General features: G+C 38.5%; 1 protein-coding gene and 1 long non-coding RNA gene across 2 annotated transcripts in view; one reads left to right on the top strand and one right to left on the bottom strand.

The window, feature by feature from the left end:
* Positions 1-902: 902 nt before the first annotated feature.
* LOC135431268 (putative uncharacterized protein DDB_G0288959) overlaps positions 903-24,628 on the top strand; it is a 40,248-nt gene continuing 16,522 nt past the window's right edge. The window contains exon 1 of the mRNA XM_064686281.1: positions 903-1,187. Within this exon, the coding sequence (XP_064542351.1) occupies positions 1,170-1,187 (18 nt within the window). The 5' untranslated portion in view covers positions 903-1,169. The remainder of the gene's footprint in view (positions 1,188-24,628) is intronic.
* LOC135431271 (uncharacterized) overlaps positions 910-24,628 on the bottom strand; it is a 39,634-nt gene continuing 15,915 nt past the window's right edge. Inside the window, exon 3 of the long non-coding RNA XR_010436775.1 lies at positions 910-1,040. This is a non-coding gene — a long non-coding RNA (uncharacterized LOC135431271). The remainder of the gene's footprint in view (positions 1,041-24,628) is intronic.

Raw genomic sequence — 24,628 nt, forward strand, 5'->3', positions numbered from 1 at the left:
GCATAATTTTAATGTTAAATTTCGCTATGCTCTGCGCATGCATAAGTTTGTGGTTCAATGCTTGAATTAAATGTGATAGAAATGCAGGGGGAAGGAGGACGGATTTGAAGTATTAGCATGAAAGTTGTTGTGGCTGTTGTTCTTGTTGTTATGTTGATGATAAGCCTGCCACGGTGTTTCATGCAATGCCTCATAAATCAAGCCAAAATTCAAATGTTATCGGCGTTCGGAATATTCCCAAACTACGTAATAGGGGCAACACTGTGTGTCTGTCTGTCTGTGTGTGTGTGTGTCTGTTTGTGTGTATTAGATAAGCATACTGACTGCTGTCCAGTAAGCTACTGCCACTGCCACTGCAGCAGGCGCTATATACAGCACGCTTATGAGGTTTGCCTCTGTGTGTGTGTGTGTGTGGGTCTGCGTGCTGTTGTCTAATGAAATGACTGCGGTTTCTTCTGCGCCTGCTCTATGGATCAGCCTGCAGTTGATTTGCTATGGAAACCATGCAGATTCCTTTCATGTACATACAAATATTGCCAGCCATTTACACAGAGACCTGGCCAGATAAGAGCGAACGGCTTTTCGTGTATTGCATTAAATAATTGCGTGTTGGCAGCAACAAATTTGCACTTGGCTAAGGGCTTTTCCCACTGTCAAAGTGACGGGTTACCAGTGACAACTGCTCACACACACACATACACACACACACACACCCGCACACACCCGCATATACAGACAACAGGTGGCATATCTAACAATAGACGGCAGCACTTTTATTTATATATAAATAAAAATTGTGCTGCCTACTTTGAGGCGCTGCTCCGCGTCAGCCAGCGCAGCATTATAAATGGCCCGTTTCACGGCAATTGGCCACTCATTCTCGTCACGCCAAGCATATCGCTTAAAACGCTCGTGCGCGATCCCAACTCCATATATTCCAATATTCCATATAGATCACACAACGCCAAAGTGTGTGTGCATGTGTGTACGTGTCTGTGTGTGGCCAAAGAAGCCAAGTGTCCAATCGTAAATTTGAACATCTGCAAAATATAAAATTTGGAATTTTTTTATTAGCACATGTGGCAGCATTTCAAAGACATAAAAGCATAAGCGATATCTCAGAAGTTTTCTCAATTTGGGCCAAGCAAAAACCATAACACGCATTCGCCATGGTGTCCAAGGCATTGGTAAGTGTAGCCGCAGCAACAGCGGAAGCAAAAAAGTTTCGGGCAAAAAAATTCATGAAAATCAGAAAATATTTTAAAAAAAAAATCTAGCAAAAAAACGCATAAAGTAGTTAAAAGAAAGTCTTTGGCATAGTTAAGTGAATCTTGTGGAAAGTGTATACAGTGAAATTTAAATGTTATTTCAACTTTTTTCTGTTCCCAGTTTTTGCTTTCCTGATTTGTGTGAACAACTTCACAGCTGTAGAGATTAAGTTTGACTGGTTTTTGAAGTTGAATTTTGAACAGTTTTTTTTAAACTTTTTTTGAGCTCAAATTTATTTATCTATAAAGCTTTAAATCTTAAGCTGGCTCCAGGGCCGGGGTGTATTTTATTGAAAACATAAATTAAAAACAATTGTATTTTTATTTATTATAAGTAAAATATTATCAAACATTTTTCTAAACATTTTTTACAAATATCTAAAAGTAAAGTTTACAACAAAATGTTCAGATAAACTAAAAATTGTTAAAAATTGAAGATGTCTTTCTTCTTTTAATATAAATTTACACAGTTTTAAAGAGATCATTTTTAAGTATAAAAGCAGAAAATTGTATGGTTTATTAAAATTAACTGAGCTGGAAAGCTAAGCACGTAAAGTTCAATTTTTAAAACAATTACTCTCAAGAAAACAAAAGAAAACTCCGACAAGGAGTTAAAATATCAAATACAAAGCAATCACATATAAAAGCACTAAAATCGCATTTCAAAAAGTGTGGCATGCATTTAGGCGCGCTGACACATGAAATACCAAAGCAAATTATGCAAAAAAAAAAGGAGAAGGAGTAACAGAAGCTGGCAATATGCAAACAGAAATTGAATTAATGCCAGCAAACGAAATGCTGACCAGTGAAGCTGACGGACATGTGTGCCACGCAGCCACACCCACACACACACACACACACACATACACACCAGTAGCAGCAGCAGCAGCTGTGCACACACATATTCAGAGTGCGGCAGCAAATGGATATGGTTAGAAAATTGCAAATTAACAAAAAGCAGGCGTCTAAAGCGCTGGCACAAATTTAGCTGAAAGTCCAACAAAAAGCTGCAAATATGTGCATGTGTGTGCCTGTGTGTGTGTGTATGTGTGCACAGCGCATTTGTTGTTGTGTTGCATGCGAATTAGTGTTGCCACTCGACAGTTTGTCCAACAAGCGAGCAGCCAAAGAAGCGAGCCAGGCGCACACAAAAAGCCTGCAAACTGGGCCCAAATCAGAGTTGAGCTGAGAGCTGAGAGACAACAGCAACAACAACTGACAACTGACAACTGCAGCACAACAACAACAAAAAGAGACAGAACAAAAAAGTGCAGCTACAAAAGTGTTAGGCGACGGGCTGCGCCGTGCGGGTGTTCGTTTGGCCAAAACAATCCCCTGAATGCTTAACGTGTCAGTCGCCTGCTAAAAAGGCGACGGCATCTCCAGCAGCTGTGCAGTAAACAAAAAAAAAAAGAAGAAGAAAAATGCAAATTAGACATCAAAAATGCTTTAATGAAAATTCTGCCTGCAGTCACATAGCGTTAGAAAAAAAAACTAGAAGCCATTTAAGAGGCAGACGGCAATGGAAAAACTGCACAAAATTTCACACCGTTGAAATTTTACTGACATTTTTCTAGCCGCCCGCTTGTGAGCTTCTGAGTGAGTGCAATGAACGATAAAGAAAGAAAATAATTAGACAGCAATTGCCACATGCCGCATGTGGCATGATTGCCACTGAATATTTTACTTATTTTCTGTATACCCGTTTACAGTGGGAAAAGAGTATATTGGCTTTGCGCAATGAAATCAGAAGACGAAGAAGAAAGAGGTACTCAAGTCTATTGATGTAGGGGGCGTGACAAATATATATATATAATGTTTGCTATAATAAATCACAGTTATAAAGCACAATTAATGGCTCAGGAGTTTCTCTAAGTATCGACTCAAATAAAGCTTACCCACCTAAAGTTATGATTGAATTTTCAACGGGAATATATACTCGTGTCTACTTATGTGGGCGGTGAGACAAATATATATATTTATGTTATACTAAATCACAGTTAAAGAGCACATTTAATCACTCAGAAGTTTCTATAAGGGTCGACCCAAATATATATTTTACCACTTTAAGCTATGATTAGATTGTGAACGTGTATCACGCAGTCGGTTGTACTCAACTTAAATTCCTACCTGCTCTTTTTTGCGGTTGGCTAGGCGCAAAAAACCGCAACAGCTGCTGCATCATAACAATAAAAAATATTTCAAACAAACGCGCGCAAATTCGAACTGTTACAATATGCATGTGCTTATGCGCATATTTCATGGCATGCTTTTAGCCACACCCACTCACACTACCACACACGCACACACATTTGCCACTTTACCTGACCCACCGCAATTTGATGCCAAAAATTCTGACACTAAACGGCAGACAAAGGCGCAGCATTTACCATTTGCCCCTGCGCGCAACATGAATTCCATTGCAGCTGCCAAAAACTGAAACAAAATGTTTGAAAAACTAGAAAAATGTGTCTAAACTGTGTGTGTGTGTGTGTGTGTGTGCGTTGTGTGTGTTGTGTGTGGCTGCCGCAGCAATTAAAAGCGACATGTAACCGAAGGCTGCAACATGTACAATGCCAATCAGAATGGCAGCACAATTAAGTTAGAACAAATGTTTGAAAATCATTATGTATAGATGCACAAATTTGAACAGATTAAATGGTATTAAATAAATATTCGTGCTTGTCCAAACCCAACTGCAAACTATTGCAAGCCTACGTTGGGCGCCAATAATTAAGCTGAATCAATTTGGAATGCTTGACTATTTAAATTGCATTATAGAAGAAGCATCTTGCTAAGATTAAGTTTTAAAACCTTGCATGCAAAATCTTCAAAATGATATTTAATTATTAAAAAGCTTTTTTAAATATATTTTAATATATATTCAATATTTATATATTCAATTATATGGCACTGAGTGGCAAACAAGTGACTAAATAATTTTAAACAATCACAAGTCCAAACGCTCACTTTTGTCTGTTAATAAAATATACTCTACGCCATTTCACGTTGAGCGCCAGGATTTTAAATTTCAATCTATATTCTAGCCCAGATGCCGTTTCAATATATTGAAAACAAGAGAGATAAAGTATACTCGACGTATTTCTTGCAAGATCTTTTGAATAGCTGATTTTAAATTTTAATCAGCCTTGATAAGAAGGGTTACCCCGTTCAGTTAGCCAACTTATGTAATGGATATATTTTATTTACCGTCGCTAAGGGCAGAAAGGAGGCAACATGCAGCCAATACAGAAATGCTGGCAAATCAAATAAATTTTGCAATTAAAAGTTGCACTCCTTCGAAAACATTTGTCAACGCAAATAAACGTAAATTAAGTTTATTTTGCATCTCGTTGCGCAAATTTTCTTTGGCTTGTTTCACAATTTTCCAACGCAGTCGCTGCTTGTTTCTGTTGTTGTTTTCTACTTTCTGTTGCCCTGGTCGCTGGTCGCGTTTTCAGTTCTGTTTGCTAAATAGGAAGTGGCAGCAGAGGAAGCCAGTGTGTGCCGGGGTGCAGGTTACCAAGTAGGGGAAGCTCAGAGCTGCTCTTGCTCTGCCCTGCTGCTGCTCTGCTCTACTTCCGCAGAGAGTGTAACTCGCATTTCATGTTGTTTTAATTACTTTCTGATTTATTTAACAATGGCATACACACACACGCACTGGAAATTGCGCTGGTTTTTGTGTAGTCCATTGAATGGCGCCCATTGTGGACTCTAATTATTTGCATTGTCACCTGAACCAGGCCAAAAAACAACTAATGGCATAATGGAGCAAACATGGCGACGCATAAAATGCAGCAAAATATTTTTGAAACTAAATCGCTGGCAAACAGTTAAATTATATTTACATTATTTAAATGCAATGCCCAAAACCGGGCTCAATTCTAATAACAAGCAGCAGCAACAACGACGAAAAGCAGCAACGTTGTTTGTGCGCAAATGAATTGAGCGGCTCTTATGCATTCCAAAATGTTGTTGTTCAGGTAATTTTATAGCAACTAACCCGCACACTCTGCCACCCGCAAAACCGCCCGCCCCTCCGCACAGCCCATTGCCTAACCGAAGCGCTAACCAAACACTGTGCAACATTTTCTAATGTTTATTATTTGAAGCGTGCTTGTTAGTTGCCATTATAGCTGACCCCGGCTCCATACCTTTTTGGGGTCAAGTGGGCGGTTGATGCTTTCATTTTAATTTTGGTTGGGCTCGAAAAACATAATACAATTCAAAAATATATATATAGTATATCGTATATGCGTGGACAAAGGCAAACGCAAATTGTATACTTAAAATTCGACACATGTTTCCGTTAAAACACGTACCACAAAAAAGGTCACATGAATAATTTTCCGTTGCCCACGGGTCGAAATGTTAAACTTCATAATTTATTTGATGGCTCAGAAATATTTTGCTACGCTGCAATCAGCCGCATTGTTTACAAAAAGCAGTTTATTATTTATTTCGCCGCACGCAGTTATTTGTTAAATGCAAGTGTTTTACGTGTGTACGACTAAACGATACCCTGCAGCTAGAAATGTGCTTGAAACCAAAAGATTTTGGTTTTCTTGGCCGTCCACAGATCATGGATCCGGTTTTGAGTAGTATTCCACGCGTTAGGATGATAATTTATAGCCACATCCTATCTAGATCATCATTAGAATAAACAAGAGCTATTTTTAGCTTTCGAATAATTTCTATATATTTATTTTTAACATTGCTTAGAAGTCTCTTGAGCTATCATGCTGAAGGTTTGTTAATCTGGGTACTTAGAAATTGCCAACTGCAAAACCCCTAGAAACAAGCTCTTGTTAAGATTTATTTAATATGGTTGTGCCATGTAACGGAGAAAGCTGCAAGCTTTGGCAACAATTATTATGGCCAACAATTTATTTTTAGCCTTCAACTTATAAAATACCTCATATAATCGCAGCTCGGGCAAAGCAACAACCCTTGCCCCCGCATTACATTTCTATTGTTTAGTCAGCCCCATTAAGATGCAGCTGAAAATTGCAGGACGCAAGTTTGTTGTGGTTGCCAGGACAATTATAATGCTAATTAAGTGCAGCTGGCATTTTCCAACATTATGGCGCACAGTTAATTAAAGTAAAAAGGTAAATAATCAACAAAAACTAACTGAGTGGAGGCTGGCGTATAGCAACCCAAGCCCCTTGCCTCTTGCTCCTCGCCCCGGCGCACTCTAAATGCATATTAATAAAATCTGAAATTTTTGCATGCTCCAAAAATTAATTGGAATGCAAATACGTACGCATGCAAAGTGTTGCAATTTAATTGCATACTTTTCAGGGGCCGCCCGTACGCCAATTAAATAAGCGTGTGTGTGTGTGTGTGTGTGTGTGTGTGTGTGTGTGTGCGTGTGTTGGGCTCGTCTGTACAATTACTAAACTAATGCCATTTAATTAAGTTCACACGTGCCACAATTAAATCTTCAACACTAATTGATGAACGTGTGCGAAAACATGTCCTGCCGTGGCAATTTTTAAGCGTTGCCACCCTGCCTCAAAATAGCAAAAAGGAAAGCAAAAAAAAAAAACAAAAAAAAACAAAACCGAAATACAAAAATTTCTCACGTAGCCGGGCAAAGGCAAACAAATAAACGCGTGGCCCAGGTATACCAAAAACAAAAATTGTGAAAGCTACTGAAATCGTGTTAGGAAATCATAAACAGTTTTTTTCCCACTTTGTATCCTTTCCGAATTAACACACACACACACACACGTGCGCAGCTAAACACTTGGCCATATATGTTGATGTGCTTTCCTTGGGTTTCCTTTTACTTCTTTCGCTTGTGTCCTTCAGCCCTTTCCACTTAGCAGTCGTTTGTTTTGTTGCCGCTTGCATATTTGGCACGTTTGCGCCTCGTCCCGCCCCTGGTCAGCAACTACTGCCTAAGTGGGCGTGTCGGCCGTGTGTGTGTCTGTGTGTGTGTGTGTTTTTCTCTTGGTGAATTATAGCCATTTGCTTAGCCCAGGCTCAGCAGCAGAAATTCGAAAATTATTTAGCAAATTAACACGCTGACAAGTCAACTGTATTGAAGTGAACGTGCCCAGGGCCTGGACTCTAAGTTATGTGACCAGATTGCCCAAATTTATGTATTCCATGCATTTTTTTTCCATCTTAACTAATAAACACAACACGCACAGCATATTTAGAGCACTTGGCCACCTGAAGAGCTGGCCTTAAGTATGCGCAACATGCGAGACCATTAAAGTAAATTCTTTCATTGTTTTCTCCACTCACACACAAACACACACACACACAAATACACACAGACAGTTTTTCGTACATTTTCCGAACTAGTTTTCATTTGCAGCTGACCACAGCCACACATACATATTGCAGCTGCAATTTGTTGTGACTAAGCATTTATTGTCCATCAGCGAAACAGTTTAAATAGCATTCACAGGGTATATGCAGGTGAGCCGTGGTAGGTAACTATAGGAGAAAGAGACAAAGAGAGGGAGAGAGAGAGAGGGACGACGAGACGGCAGAAACTGATGCATGTCAACTTTGTGTTAAGCTTTAAAAGTGCTTAAGCATATTTAGTTATAAAAATTTCTTCCCTTTGAAGCTTTGAAATGTTTTACACTATTTTGATTTTAAGAACTAAATAAGCTTTAAGAAAATGCTAATGAATAAGCTTTTTAAACGATTAAAGCATTTAAAACTGTTCAAAAATTATCTAAAAGCATTTATGTTAACATCAGCATGAAGTGACCTTTACTGCATGCAATTATTAAAACAAAACCAACTAAGCTAGCCAAAAACTTGTATGTTCTTTAAACAAAGTCTTATTTAAATATCGATTCAAATTTGTTCACTTTCTTAAAATCAATTTTCTGCAGCTAGCCAGAAAAGCTTTGAGCTTTAAGTGATTTTTTTTGTTTGCAAATATTAGTATATAGCCAACTGAACGCTTTCATGTGCTTTCAAGGCTTTAGTAAAATGTAAATCAAAACGATTGAAAAGCGTGTGAGTAAATATCTATACTAAGCTAATTCCCAATAAATCAGCTTAATTATAACTGATCAAAGTTTTCAACATGAAATAATCTTAAAGTGCAACCCACATTTAAGTGTTATCTTCTAGCTCAGCATAGCCCTTGAGTTATTTTCTTGACACTGTGCAGTTGCCAGACCGCAGCACAGATGCCACAACTTGGACTTGAACTGTTGTTGGACAAGTTTTATAGTGTGTGTATGTGTCAGCTAAATGTCTTGTTAAGGCCAGGCTTAAATACTCGCATGGCTGGCTCATGGCACAGTTCAGTTCATGCACCATGTAAATCCATTGCTGAGAGTTTTCTTCATTGACTAATGAAGTTGGTTGGCCTTGTCCGTCGGACGTGTATCGATCATTAACAGGCTCATAAGAAAGGGGAAATCACAATGAAATGCAATTGCATTATTTTCCAGTAAATAATATGCGAAAAAAACAAACAAATGCCGTGGGCAAAGAAAATGAATAATGAGATTTTTTATAAAGTTAATTACAATTTGTGGCAGGCAGCACGTAGGTTCGTTTCGCATCAACTGTGGCATTATTAAGACCTGATGACGAGGGCTGTGGCAACTGTGGTTGTGGATGCATCAGCTCCAGGCTCCAGGCTCCTGCTGCTGCCGCTGCCACTGCCGCTGCTTCAGCTGCTGGCTGTGCTGCGTCTGTCAGGCCACGCCTCAAGTATGCACTTGGCATAATTTGTGCAGCAGCCAGAAACTTGCCACACGCTCGTATATCAGACAGCAGGCGACGCTGACTTCGACAAGTGTACCGAAAAAAATATAAAAATTGGATATATATATGTATGCATCCATATATATACATATATCCCATCCATAGATATATGAGTAGCTGCAGCAAGTGCCCTAAAGGCAACGAGGTCAACGACAGTGCCAAAAACTGGGCACTCAACGAGGGCGGCGGGGGCGACGGTTGCAAAGGGCGTTGCCAGTGCAGCGCGCGAGTTGCCCAGCACTTTGTGGATAATAAAACAATTAAACGCAAACTCAAACATTGCCAAAAATATAAAACCAAAATAAAAAAGAAGAGAAGCAAAACAAATTGCAAAAGAAGAACACGCCTTGCATCGCCTGCCAAATGAATTGGCATACGAAATGGAAATGGAAATGAAACTGGAACTGGAACCGATGCCACTGCCACTGCCATTGCCGCTGGGCTAACCACATTTTGCATGCATGCAGCCGGGCCGGGCCGGTCCGTGCCGGCGCGGGCGGGGCGTATACTTAATCAAAAACGAAAACAGACGCGCCGGGTGGCCTAAGCCCAATGCACTCCACCCGCACACAGTTTAATTGGAATTTATGGTTGACATTCGACAGCCGCACTCGCAGCTAGCAGCTAGCCGTTCCTGCTGCTGCTGCTTAACAATTTTAGCCCAAAATTTTCAATTAGTTATGTAAATTTAATGAGCCCCGAACAGACAATTTGCGCTTCGACGCCTTCGACTCGAGTAGCCGCTCGCTGGATGCTCGCGCGCCGCATTACGTCATTTGTGATGCCCGAATGCGCACTTGAGTGACGTTATCCGTTGAAAGTTTAACACGCGCCACACACACACACACACACACACACACACACACACACACACACACAATCAGACGCTCTCACGCATATGTTAAGGCTAAGGTTACTTCGTGGCATGCCAAGGCAAGCTGCCAGCTGTACATATTTCATAATCATTAGAGACCTCCTCATGCCATTTCAGTACGTGTCGCTAGGCGCCAGCTTCAAGTGAAGCGCCCAAGAAAAGTTGCGTTTATTAAAAAACTTGAAAAAGGGTATTTAGTTAGCTTAAATGAAAATCTCAATGTAATGCCAAACCAAATATCTAAATATAGTTTATTGAGGCAAATAATAAATTGGACAAAGGCGAATAACTACTTACACTTGAATTTAAAAACTCTAATTAACTATACTGATAATTTATATATGTTTCGTTTGATTTTGTAGTATTTTTATAAATCAAATATTAATATTTAAAAGTTACACAAAGATCTCCTTTCTGTTGAAGCCCATTTGCAGGCCCAGCCAAACATTGAAGCTGAATAGAACCTATTTTTATTCTGGTTCCTTTCTTCACCTTAAACGTCCTTCCTCTTAGCTCATACAGAAGACATTAGTTAAAAAAAGTGCAGTGTGATAGTGACGTCGCATTATCTACATGCCTTGTATGTTAAAGATCCCTTGTATGTTAAAGATTATGATAAGTTGAATGTTAAGCAGATAAAGAACAGTGAGACTGAAGAAGGAAGGCCCACAGACAAACATTTAACTTATTTAATAAATAAACCAAATAAACTTAATCAACGCCTCACAAAAGAAACCTCTATGCTGCACGCATACTAATATATTTGTCGAGTTTCAACGTGCTTCAAGATGTATTCATTAGATTGTTCCTGCTCTCCCTGCTAAAAAAGAAAAACATTGCAATTACATAAAACACATTAAATTCAAAGCAAAAAAAAAAAATGTTTTATGATGAACATTTATATTAAACATAGTTCATATTGACATCGTTGATGTTAACTTTTAAATTATGATTTCATGTCTGCTTTTCATTATTACGTTATTTTTACGAAATATTTTCTTAATAATACTCATGTGTAAATAATAACAACATTTTTATCAAAGGATGTTTCGATAAAACTTTCAATATTCAACACTTCCCATCTTTAACTTTAATTACACAAAGAAACCAATTTTTTCCATTTAAATTTTCTGCAAATTGAAAGAAAGTAAAAATGTAAGTAAATAAGCTGTGACAGCTTTTAAGACTTAGCGCATGAGCGTATTATCTTTCACTGGAAATATACGTAAGCATGTTTTCAGTCCAATTAGAAAATATCAAAAACAAATGTTTTCATTTACATTTTCTAATACCTTACAATCGGCTTAAGTGACTGGCACTTCATTTACAGCAGCTTTGAGCTCTGACAAGTTTGAACCAAAAATTCCCAGAATTCGGTTGCCTACTTTTCGGCTGCAGCCCAGTTGCCTGCCCTCTGCTGTGCCTATTATGGGCCAAGAGACAGCTATCATCTGAACAACATGCCGCATAATTAAACAATCCTAAAAGGCTATAAAAAATCAGTTGGAAAAAATTATACCAAATGAGAGTCGGGCTTAATAAGTTGATCAAGTGGCTGAATCAATGAATGAGACACAAGTGGCCCACTCACTTACACTCACTTGCATGCTACACACTTTCTACACACAAATTGCTTTATGCTTGGAGGCGTGGCCTGCCAATCAGGTTGTGGGCATGCCGATTTGCCACATAATTGCCATGCTCACATGTCTGAGCGGCGCAGTCGTAAAATGGCTTTAAATATTCGGGAAGCTTATGCGCTTTTACGACTCGCTTGACACTAACAATAATATGACACAATGGCTTCCCACTGGCAGCAGCTGGAGCAGCAGCTCAACCATAAAATAAAAGATAATCATTATTTTTCTAAGATTGCACATAAATTTCTCGCGTGCGCGCTCGAGCGTTCGCCCAGGAAATGCATCAAAATTCGTTACGGCTGTGTATGTGCGTGTGCATGTATGTGTTAGTGTGTGTGTGTGTTAGTGTGAGGAAATGCGCTAGCGCACAGGAACAGGAATAAAGTATACGTTACATGGCATACATGCACGCCCGGATGCAGCGGTTGTCCGTACGTAACGTAGTCCAAAGTCCGTTGTTGCCTGGTTTGGTTTGGGCCAAAAAGTGCTCGGGCGTTAAGAATGCAACGCTTGCAGTTGCACTCTGCCTGAGACCGAACCCAGTCCCAGTCCCTATCCCAGTCCCGGGGCCGGATGCAGCTCATTTCACTCGGGCAAGCGCAAAATGTAGACCACACCAGGCCAGGCTCAGAGCCCGGCATCCAGTTGATAAAGATGGCTGCCTGCAGCAGCAGCAGCAGCAGCCTCTTGATTTAATAAATTATCAACAAAATTTTCGCTGCACGCCAAGTATTTTACAGGCAGTCAATTTAATCAACTGGCGTGTCAAAGTGCTGCAAATGAATTTATATACACATACATAACCTATAAATATTATATATACATGTATGTGCGTGCGTGTGAGTGTGTGTGTGTAGCTGGTGTGCGTTCCATTAAAACTTGAAAAGTTGTGCGCTTAATTAAATGTCGCGTAAACGAAATCTTGAACATTTTTCAACCACACTTAAAAAATAATGCAGAAAGAAAATCAAATTTCGACAAGACGAAAGACATAGACTCTCTCTCTCTAGACCTATCCCTTATTTCATTGCAAATATAGTTATCTAATCCAAGTTAATAATTGATATAAAACCAATTTAAGCTCATTTTTTACGCTATAAAAGAGGTATAAAATGATTATTATAAAATTGTTTTCTATCTATATAAGAAATTATTTAATAATACAATTTGTATATTTCGAGTATCTTATCCTTACTCTATAATATATCCAATCATAATGCCTATTTCGCTTGCTAAGTGTCCAATTTATAGAACTCTTAGTTAGGGTATTACAAGTACAAGTTAATGGCAGCATTATAGCGGCTGCTGCTCCTGTTGCCAATGTGATTAAATTGAGCAGCCATTAAAATAAATATGGCGACAAATGGCATAAGTGTTCGTCGAAGTCAACGGAAAAGCTCATTAAGGCGAAAATGTGCACACAAGAAAAAAAAAATAAAACATCAAAAGAAGAAGCAGGAGAAAATTGACTGACACTCTGTGAAAAATTGTGCGAGCGTGTCAGCAGCTGCTGGCTGACTGCCCGAGCCCAAGCCTGAGCCTGACCCTGGACCTGCGCCTGGACCTGGCCTGAATCGTGAACTTTGATTTTTTTAATAACGTGCCTAATTGAATTCAAATTAGCTGGCTAATCGACTGGGCCCATGCAAATGATTGAGTCCGGGGCGCCACGTGCTGCAGTTATGACAGCCAAAGGGCCAGCGAACTGACAAAAGCTGACCGTGAGAGTAGTCGACTGTGAAATACCCTATATTTTCCTTTATTTCAATAATAGCTACAAAAGCTACCTCAACAGTAGTTGACAGTGAGAGTAGTTGGCTATGAAATACCTTAGATTTTGATAATATTAACAATACTAAAACTATTTTAACAGAACTGAGTGTGAGAGTTGTCGTTGTTTTATTTTAATGTTTTTATAACATGATATTTTATATTATTTAAAACTTATTGCTTGACACTTGACTTGAAAATTACAAGCTTTGAAGGGCAAGCTTTAGCTAATTTTTACCATTTTTCAACTGTATAGACTTCTTATTAGACCTGATATGTGCTGGAGAAATATATATTAGGAGCATATTATATTAAAGATTTTTTAAGTCTGGACTCTGATTTACTAAACTTCATACAATATTTGTCTTCCCTGTGTTGAGCTTTAAAGTCTTTCAAGCTTTAGATTTCAATATTTCTAAATATATTACTTCACAAATATCTGAACTACTCCTGTTGTACCCCAGCAACTCATTAACAGCTACAGGGTATAAGAATTGCACTTCATACAGCAAATATATATATTTTCATTATGGATTTTCAATTCGACCTTTTACGCGTTTAGTCCTCTTCAATATACCCTGTATTTAGCTTCAGTGTTTCAGCATGTGGATTCACAAATATATCAAATATTTCTGTTATACCCCAGCAACTCATTAATAGTTACAGGGTATAAGAACTGCACTTGTCATGTCACTCAACCGCAGCCGCAGCAGCAGCAGCATCAGCTAGAGCTTTCGCCGCTGCCTCAGACATTGCCCACTTTGACTTGGCTGTGAGTGTTTTCTGGTGTTGGCCAAACTGTCATTGTGAGTGTTGCTTGTGTTTGTTGTTGTTGAGGGGTTTGTTGCTGGTTACCCTGGCAATCACACTAAAAGCACCACCTGACGCCGCAGCAGTTGTTGCTGTCTGCTGACTGTGCCAAGTGCCTTTTGCCTATTTGTTGTTTGTTATTACCCCCACCCCCCGCTCCGGCTGGGCCATGATAAACGTGGGCCCGCTCTGCCCGCTGGGTCCGTTTCAGTTTGAGCATTGGACGACCGTAAATCTTTCCGCACACTTTAGCAATTTATACATAACCGCCGGCATTTATTGTCACATTTAGCTCGGAGTTCACGGCGTCACGTCTGCTATTTACATTTTGCCATCACAACAACAACAACAACAGCAACAGCAACTAGAGCAGCGGCAATAGCAACAAATCTAAAGCGGCGAGAGGGCGTGCTGGAGGCGGGGGCGGGGGCATGGAAAATGTCAGCCATTTCTCTAGGCTGATGCCCGCGCCCGATAGAGTCATCTCATTTGCGGCCCGCGGCTGTCCGTCCAAGTTTTGCTACCGAGTGTCACGTTGCAGACTTATTAGCGTGTCTTCTATATTTTCTTTTTCCTCTTCCTCTTTCTATTATTCTGCTTCTCTCTATTTTTTCTATTTTTTTTTTCTTTTGCATTTTACCAACTTCCACGTAGATAAAATGAGTGCGCCAGAAGTCGGCGCCCAAAAAAAAAGAAACCAGAAATGAGATTATACAAGTTACAAAGCTACGATTGAGAGCGACGCAACGCGGCACATACTCAGCAAGGGGGAACATTCTTTAGACAGTATAAAGTAATAAAATAAGTTTTTAAAAGTTAAGTTAGCTAAAGTGAAGTTAGGTTAGAAAAAATTAGGTTAGGTTGGATAAAGTTAGGTTAGGTAGGGTTAAGCTAAAATAGTTTCGGTTTACTTAAGCTGGGTTTTTGGTATGGATAGCTTAGTTTATGACTGGATTTATAAGGATTGACAAGGCAATTGGTCTAGCTTAAAAGCACTAGAATATTTAATTAAATTCATTAATTATAAAATCAGTTTATCTGCTTTATAAAAGTTTTCATATTTGTCTGCTTGGAAAGTCTACACATTTAATTTAATTTAATTTCTACTTCTTATAAAAGTCATTATTTTACAATGCTTATTAACTGTTCTGAAAAACACCCCACTCAACTCTTAGCTACAGGGTATAATTATGTTTTTGGACACATCTTTTTGTAGGTAATGTGAGAAATGCTTTCAAATAAATAAACGAGTATTTCCCCACAGTCTCTGCCAGCCACGCGCTTTCAAGCTCGCACTTGTCATTTGCATGTCGCATTTAAATTTGCATTTGTCAGCCATGAGCAGAGCATGCAAAACTGTCGCCTTAGCTGATTATAGTACATGCTAAGTTAGCGCCTTAAATATTTATCATATTGCGCATACGCACAGTCGGCCGCCCGATGATTTATGCCCATTAAAGCTGAACAAACAAAGCAAAGCAAAAGTGCGGCAGCACTCGCTTGATGAATTACAGCCATAATGACGCATCATTATGCTCGACTAATTGTGGGCAGCCCGAGTCGTTTGTAAAAGTCAATTATCATTGGCATTGAATGCGCCAGCAGGAATCAGCAGGAATTGTGAGGCTTTGCCAGACGGGCCAGGCAAGCAATCCGATAAGCATAGCTGAAACCAAAAGCTGAGTATCATAAATTAGAGTTGCAGATCTCGCAACAGCAATTGATTATGCCGCCCATATAACGCAAATAAGTAGATAGATTTATATACATACATACATATATATATATAGATGTGAATGTAACATTTATCAAAATCACGCCGAGCACTGGTCAAAGGCAGATGTCACATTTAATTGGCTTTTCACAGGCGTTTGCACCGTAATAAGCTATTAAATAAACGCAAAGCCAAAAGCTGAATTCAACGCATTGAAATATAATTGAGCTGACGCCAATACACACACACACTCGTACTCACAGTATGCCATAAATAACACGACGACTTCCGTTTGCCATAAAACTGATGCGCGCGACAAAGCGAAATGGCGCCCAGCAATGGCGGGGCGCTGTTTCCGCTTATGGGCGACGACAGGCGACAAGGCGATCAGCAGCATAAACAACAGCAACAACAACAACAGCACGTGCGAGTCCCGAAGAAGCCAGCCCAAATCGTAAATTTCAATCAACACCGTCCAACTGAAACCTATACCAAAAACTCAATGACAAACAGCCGAATTCCTGTGAATTGCCCATCCCCAACCCCGTGCCCAACCCAGCTACAATACGACAGTCTCTAGTCTTTTTGCGCCTGCCACGCCCCAAACGGCGACTTAACTCATGTTTTATTGCTGCAAATCCCATTTTTGAGCTTGAATGCTGACAATAAAAGTCATAGAGATTCTTCACCCACAACTTCCAATAACAGCAAGTCGTCCCCTATCTCTAACCACCTCTGCCATTGTTGTGTGTTGATGGCCTTGCTTCATTGACAACACAAAAATTTGTTGTTGTGCTTGGTTTATGGTCTAGTGACACCAGCTGGAAACGTTGAAGGATGAAAATGAGAGTTGCTTAAAGCCAAAATGATGTTAAGTAGTTGAGCTTTTGGATTTTAATCCTTAAATTAAGTTCTATAAAATATGTATGTGCTTTCAGAGCTCAGAGCTCATCTTTATTGTAGTGCTTAACAACTGAAGCTGACAGTGTTGGGAAACTCAAATAAGTTTGTTTACACAACTGCTTGTTTTTCTAATTTTACAGTTTGTCTTAAAAGGGAAGATCAGAACTTCGGAGGATTATTCTTTATGTAATCCCAGAGAGAAATCGCTTAAAACTTTGTATGACTTCAAATGTTGGTTTATATAAGAGAAGAAGGTTATAATTTAAAGTAGAGAATGCACAAAGTCGAAATGCTATGAATTCATGAGCTTTCAACGTACAGTTTACGCAATATATCTCGATTAAAGCTTACGAAGTTTGTTTACAAAAATTGAGGCTTCAGCGCTTTTCAAATGAAATGAAGCTTACTCCAAGCTATCGCGTTCTTTTGACTTTCAATGTCTTTGAGCTTTTTCACAAGACTCAGCAACTATTAAGAAAGTATGTTTATTAAAGTGTTTTTAAACTTTCTTAAAAGCTCACTGTACAACACTTAATTCTGACGGTTTCTCTTTAATTTTCATTTACTGTACTACTTTTTAGCAATCTGGCAATGAAATGTACTCTTTAGGGCTGACAACCCCTTAACAAGTTGTGGCAATAAAAAGTCGCGCAGCAAGGAATTGGGGGCAAGGAATGTGTGTGGCAATATTCTCGTAAATCATTAAAAGTTCACTCGTAAAATGCGGACCACAAGAGCGGCCAAGAGCGGCCAAGAGCGGCCAAGTATGCTCAATAAGCACAGCTGTATGAGTGAGTGTGTCTGTGAGAGTGTTTAAGTGTGAGTGTGTGCGTGCGTGTGTGTGTGCGTGTGTGTGGCAATGGCATTGTGCCGCCTCTCAGCAGTCATCTTCATGGCAATCGTCTGCTTGCCATAATAGTTGTTGTCCTTGTTTGCTGCCACGGCTGAGCAGGTTAATCGAAAAACTTTTACCAAATAATTCGAAAATGTTTAAATTGGCATTTAAATGGCAACGCAACCGCAGCAGAGACCACACACAATCTCCGGCCTTCGACAGAACCCAAAAGCAGGGCCTAATTTTCGGCTCTGTTCTTTATTTTTGACTAATTGTTCTTCTTGTTGTTGTTGCTGCTGTTGCTGTTGCTTTGGGGTCTGCTTTGAACTTTAAGCTGGCTTTTTATAGCTGACAAGCTTAATAAAGTTGAAAGTTAAAACATAATCAAATGTTTTGAATACCATTTTTATGCATATAATAATATGTTGCATGTGGTTTACCTTAACAAAGGCCTTTTATAGGGCAATAACAAAAAAAGCAAACGTTTTTATCAGACAATTTCATGGATCATAACACAGCGCATCGGGCATGAAAGCTGCAAAAATATATCAACCTAATTAGCGCACATCAATCACACATTATATAATTGGGAGTTTTTGTTTTAGCCCGTTTTGTGAATTAATGAAAATGGTAGCCGCAAAATGTACGAAATTGAATTGCAACAAAAGGAGGCAAAATGTGTTAAATAATTATTAGCAACAATCAGCGCTCGAATTGTCTATCATATATATTTTATCAAATATATGTATATATAAATACATATATAGATATCAGCCGCGATTAGTGCTGTAATTTAATTTAAATTAGTGCAAAAATAAATGAATACGTTTCGATTGCCAAATATCATCTATTCAAATATTTGTCAATTAGGCAAATTAGTTTTGTTTTTTTTTTTTCTTTAATAGCTAGCTTAGATTTTACATTGGCTTACATTCAGTTTGTTGCTTTTCTATTTATTAAAATTTTTAAATTTTGAGCAAATTATTAAATGAAATGGGTGATGCTTTCACCATTAAGTTAATTAATATTTTCAAATTAATAGATTCTTATTTACTTAAACAAGGTGAGTTGCCAGTACATAAAAAATATATACATTCATTTAATTTATTCGCATGGCGCAGACTTTAAACATTTACCTTTAATTATGACAAAAAGAATATAATAGATTCATTGTAGATTTAGGGAATTTTTTAAATGCACAATTTTATTAAAATTTACAATTTCTGTTTTATACAATATAGTTGTTGATTTTAAGGAATAATATATTATTAGTTATTATTACCTAAATTTAAAGTATACTCTTTAATTTATAATACATAAGCTTATCCATACTTCTTAAATTAAAATTAATAAAATTCAATTATTATTTGTTTCAAAGAATATATTTATTGAAAGTAAACAAGCGAATATTTCTAATGTATAAAATGAAAATACATATTTAAATGTGTTGTTAACAATTGGCTTCGAGCTTCAAATTAGTCCTGAAATTATAGTTTATAAATGTATAAATTTATTTCTATAAATATATATTTGCACATTTGCTCAAGGGCAGATATCAAATGACAAAGAGGCCGCTCGCGCAGGTTTTAGCACACACTTTCAAACAATTTGTGTATCTGTATCATATGTGTGTGTATAAACATTTATATTGCTCAGCCTACGCACATGCACTGTAGTACAGCCATATTTATTTGCCTACCCACTTGACCCTTTTTTATATATTTTTATGGGCAAACAAAAATTTTTAGCTGCCACTAAAATGAGTTAGGACCCAGCAGCGCAAAATCCGCCTTATTGTTTGTGACGCAGGCAGACAGTAAAGGTTTTTATAGATGCCAACACGAGTTGCGAGTGCCCGACAAACTGTGGGACAGTTTGGCATAAAAATGCTAAATATAAAACGCAGCAGGGCAAGCATCAAACCGAACTGCATAATGCACTACAAACTGAGTTTGAACTAAGTAAAAAAAATATAAATCCTTGCCTATTAGAGTAAATAACAATATGAATTTGCCATGGCTCTGCTTGACAGAACAAATCCCATTTAATAGCCCATGGACTTAAGCTACTCTTTAAGCGCATATCAACAATTTGCAGCAATGGCAGCTCACAAATATTTTTACGTATTCCGTTTGTAACCCTTGCAAAACGAGCAGCACATAAAAATGTACAGAGTACTCCTATTATATTATTTATAAATCAAAATCACGCACCGCAATTTCGTATGTGACGCTTTGTGAGCTAAGCCATATAATCTGACATAACAACAACACACACTCGCACACACACACACTCGCAAACACACACATATAGTGCGTTTGGTCTCTTCATTTGCAGATAAATTCATTCATTTTCATTTGAGTCAAATTTCCGTTTGCTTAGCCGCACGTGCTATGCCTCATATTTTGCTTCTGATTGATATTATATTATATGCGAGCATTTGGCCGGAAATTTTTTGGCTTTTATTATTTAGCAGACATAGAAAGTTGCCTGCGGCCACATTGCGTATACGCAATATTTGCCTACACATACATATAGATTTATGTAGTTTGCGCTCAAATATAGTTAACAACTCTATAGTTGGCAACAGTCGGGCATTTTGCGCTGATTAAGGCTTAAAGCTGTAATTAATTATCACACGATGACAATGCATTTAACATGCTGTTTACAGTGCGAGTAGTTTGAATAGCACCACGTGAAAGGACATAGGTTTTGCATTTGTGTGCTGACTTATTTATAGATATATCATTTTATATTCCATTTCTCTTGTTGTCTTTCTCTTTTTCCTCTCTTTCCCTTGTTTGCTTTTCCTCTCGTTCTAATGCTCTTGCTGTTGCTCTTTATATTCCCTTTTTTATTCTTAAACAGCGCCTTTCTATGCGATTTTCATGATCGCCAGCTAAGCTAACGCACATTTAGTTGAAACTAATTCTTTAAATGTCCTTTTGCTGATAAATAAATGTGAAAGACATTTGATTATATCCACGCAACTCTTCGTTTAGTAAACATAAGGAAAACAAATTTTTTAATTAAAAATTACAGGTTTGGTACAATAAGTTTTTCTATAATAGAATAATTCTTGCCGTAGGTCTAATCTACCTGGAACACTTATTAGTATAATGTTATGTTAAGTTAAATTAACGAATGTATTATGTATATATAGTTTTTAAGAGGGCACTATTCGGGTGACGTGTATTGTATGCTTCATATGCTACACTCGAAAGCTATTAAGAGCTTGGCATAGGGCAGATTTAAATTGTGTATGCTGCTTTTCCACTGTGCAGGGTTTCTAGTAGCCCATCAACTGGTGCTGTTTGCATCTTTGGGCTGGTTTTTTTTTTTTTTGACATTGGCAACAATTACAGCAGTGAATATAAAATGCATATATATGAAAATATTTCCAGCTGCGCGAATGTAAATCAAAATAAATTGCAAAATCACGAAACTAATTTAAATGTCATGCAGCTTCCTAGTGCTGACAGGCATTGTTAAAGGACACACAGGACGCACTCAGCACGTGCCCGTGCTAATGAAATAACACATTTATACGTATATATATATATATTTATATGTACACATGTGTGTGCGTAAATGTGACAGTTGGCATTTCGTGTATTTATCCGCGCAAGTCTGTTGCACATCAGTCGCATGTTCTTAATGTCCTGCCTCTGCTCATTTACTTATATCGTATGCATATATCTCTATTTATAAAACTGTTTCTCCTGACGGTCTGACTGACAGACTGACTGACTGATTGGTGATCAAAGCACAGCCCAAGCCGTAAGAGCTACAAAGCTAAAAGTTTTACTGTAGTTACCTTATATGATGTATGTGCACGTTAAGACGCTGGTTTGGAAAATATTCCGTGCAAAACTCGCTCGGCAAGGATCCAAAAATATGTAAGTATGCTGTTTCATTCAGCTGTCCCTCCTCACTTTATGGTTTCTAGATGCCCGATGTATCCTTGGTTTCACCATACCATTGATATAGTCCTGGTAAAACCTAAATCTCCAAATTCTTGCAAAATTTGCCCGGAAACGGCCCAGAATATGAACAATCATGCGTTTCATTCAGCGTACCCTTCGCCCTTTGTGGTTCCTAGATGCCCGATATATCCTTGGTTTAACCATACCATTGATATAGTCCTGGTGAACCTAAATCTCGAAATTCGTTCGAAATTTACCCGGAAATGGTCCAGAAAAATGAACATGCATGCGTTTCTTTCAGCCGAACCCTTCGCCCTCTATGGCTCCTAGATGACCGAAATGTCCTTGGTTTTACCATACCATAGATATAGTCCTGGTGAACCTATAGTCCAAATCCCAACAAAATTATCTGAAAAACATTATCTACAATTAAATTAGGGTTTAAAAATAAACGGTCGCAAAATCCCCATTGCACTTTGGTCCTGCCGTTAGCTCACATTTTCAAATCAAAATTCAGCTGAAATACCAGGCGAACAGGCCCAGCAGGTAGATGCACAGAAAATTTTATTGAAAAAAATATTTCATTGCATACCCAAAAGGAGCAAAAATGATGACATGCAAGTTTTTAACAGTCCACTGTTAATTAGCAGCGGCCGCTGTTATTTAAAATTTTCTTTTAAGGCTCTGTTACTTAACAGTTAACTGTTAACACTCTGTTAGATAACATGCCACTGTTAACATCCCCTGCTAAATCGGGGCGTCCGGCTTGAACGTAAATTTGGCGAAAATACCAGGCGAACAGAAATGGCGAGCAAGTCGACGAACTAAAATTTGTGTGAATGAAAATTTCATTGCATACCCAAAAGGGGCGTGCGGTGGAGCAGCTGGGTGCTTAAAATTCGGCTGAAATACCAGGCGACCAGAAATGCCCAGTAGGCAGACGAACTAAAATTAGTTTTGAATGAAAAGTAGCATTGCATACCCACAAGGTGCAAACAAAAGTATACATATTTCTGGACTGATTAAGCTGCAGCTATGTAAAAGGGGTACGTACTGAAAGGAAAAAAGCATGCATATTTCTGGACCGTTTCCGTGCGCATTTTGCAGGGATTCGGTCCTCTAGGTTCACCAGGACTATATCAATGGTATGGTATGACCAAGAATATGTGGGTCTACTAGGTACCGTTTTTGCTGGGTTATGGCTGAAAGAAAAAGCATTCATATTTTTGACTATCTCAGTCATTTAGGTTCGTTAGGACGTTATCTTTGGTAGAGTAAAACCAAAGATAAATGGGTCATCTAGGAACCATTGGTTTTGCTTGTCTATTCGCCCGGGTTGGGGCAGATAAGGCAAAAAAAAACACAAAAACAGTAAACACTTAGTTTATTACAATTCGATGGGTTGAAAACAGTTGTTGACCAAAAACCGATTCGTTTGTAAAGTCAACCTTTTTTGATGATTTTTTTGAATATCTCGGCCAAATAATGTTCGATTTGGGAATTTTATACCAATTCGGGCTCATAAGGAACAGTACTATCGATTGTGATCAAAAAAATGAAAATCTAAATTTTGACCGAAATCGATCAAATGGCAAGGGGTTACATCACGTTTTTTCTCAAAATCTAGGTCGGTTCGAAAATTAAAACTTCTTTGATGATTTTTTTGTAATATCTCAGGTAAATATTGTCTATTTTTCAAATGTTATACCTTTTTGAATTCGTACGGATCCCTTATTTCAATTGGCATTTAAACATTTCAAAAATCGATGGGTTGAAAAAAGTTGTTGACCAAAAATCGATTCGTTTCAACCTTTTTTGACTGACTGACTGGTTATCAACGCACAGCCCAAACTGTAAAAGCTACAAAGCTTAAATTGTCACTGTGCTTACCTTATGTGATGTAGGTGCACGTTAAAAAAAATAGGAAAATTCCAATTCGCGCTCAAAGATTTGGTGGGTGACGTTTTGCACTCAAATTAATTTCAAAAGATCTATAAGAAAAATCATTTGAGACATGTTTAACACTTTTCGCAGAATCCAAATTCGGTAGAAATGCAATTTAAAGCTTTACATAAGAACTTAATAAATACCTGTTTCAGCGATATGGGAAATCCACCCGGAACAGTGGTAAATTGGCGGAAATCGTTTGTATAAAAGATGTTTCTTTACCGTCCGATTAATTTCAAAATTATTTTCAAAGCTTTTTGAGAAAATTTATATTATACCTGTCAAGCCCGGGCTATCCCCGCTAGTATATATATATATATATAGATATATTTATATATGACTTGTATCGGCCCTGGTAGTTGTCGCTTTCCTTCCCGCAATTCGCAATCCCGAACTCGTTTTGGTCATTTTTCATTTGGCACTGAGCACGCGCCATTTTCGCAGCCATTGGCTAAAAGGGAAATCGAAATTAAACTGTCCAAAGGCTGCAGCTGAAATTTACGACCTCTTCGTGCTAAGCGACCAGACAAGACCCCCCTTACCCAATTTTTAATTCCCCCCCCCCCTCCTCTCTCTCTCTCTCTCTCTTACTATATTCATCTCTGTTTGTCGTTGTCTGAGCTGGGCTGCCGTTTGTGCGTCCTTTCATTTGCCCGCAAACATCCGACCCAGTAGAATGACTTTGTGGCTGCCTTTGCATAACGTGCTGGCCAAAGTAAGCGACCAGCACGAGGGGCACGTGGAACGGTCGCCTGGTCGCCTGGTCCGGTGGTACATGCGTCCTTTGGTCCTAGTGGCATTGGCGTTTAATCCTTGCCAGGATTTGCATTGCTGCATTGGTCTGCCCTCTTGATTTTTGGCCACTCATCGTTGCGGCCGCATGAATGTTAAATCCGCATTTGTTTTCCGGCACACCAGAAAGCCATGATTATTTTATTGAACAGCTGCTCAACCAAAGCTATCAATTCCACAATTTATCTTAAAATTTCTATCAGAAACGGATATTGTATGTATTTTATGTTTTTACTTTTATATCTTCTTGTGTTTAGCCACGTTCCGATTATTCGACTAGTTGGCATTGACATTTTTTTGCGCAACTGTTTTTGGCAAAAAAGTTTTACGTCCAAAATAATAATCCCCGCCCACCGATGCATCGCCCACACTAACTGCTGGGCTGAAGAGCTGCAAG

This window comes from Drosophila montana, unplaced genomic scaffold (genome assembly GCF_035044405.1).
Source record: "Drosophila montana isolate Dmon_TW-CO22-7 unplaced genomic scaffold, ASM3504440v1 contig_3200_1, whole genome shotgun sequence".
Taxonomy (NCBI): Eukaryota; Metazoa; Arthropoda; class Insecta; order Diptera; family Drosophilidae; genus Drosophila; species Drosophila montana.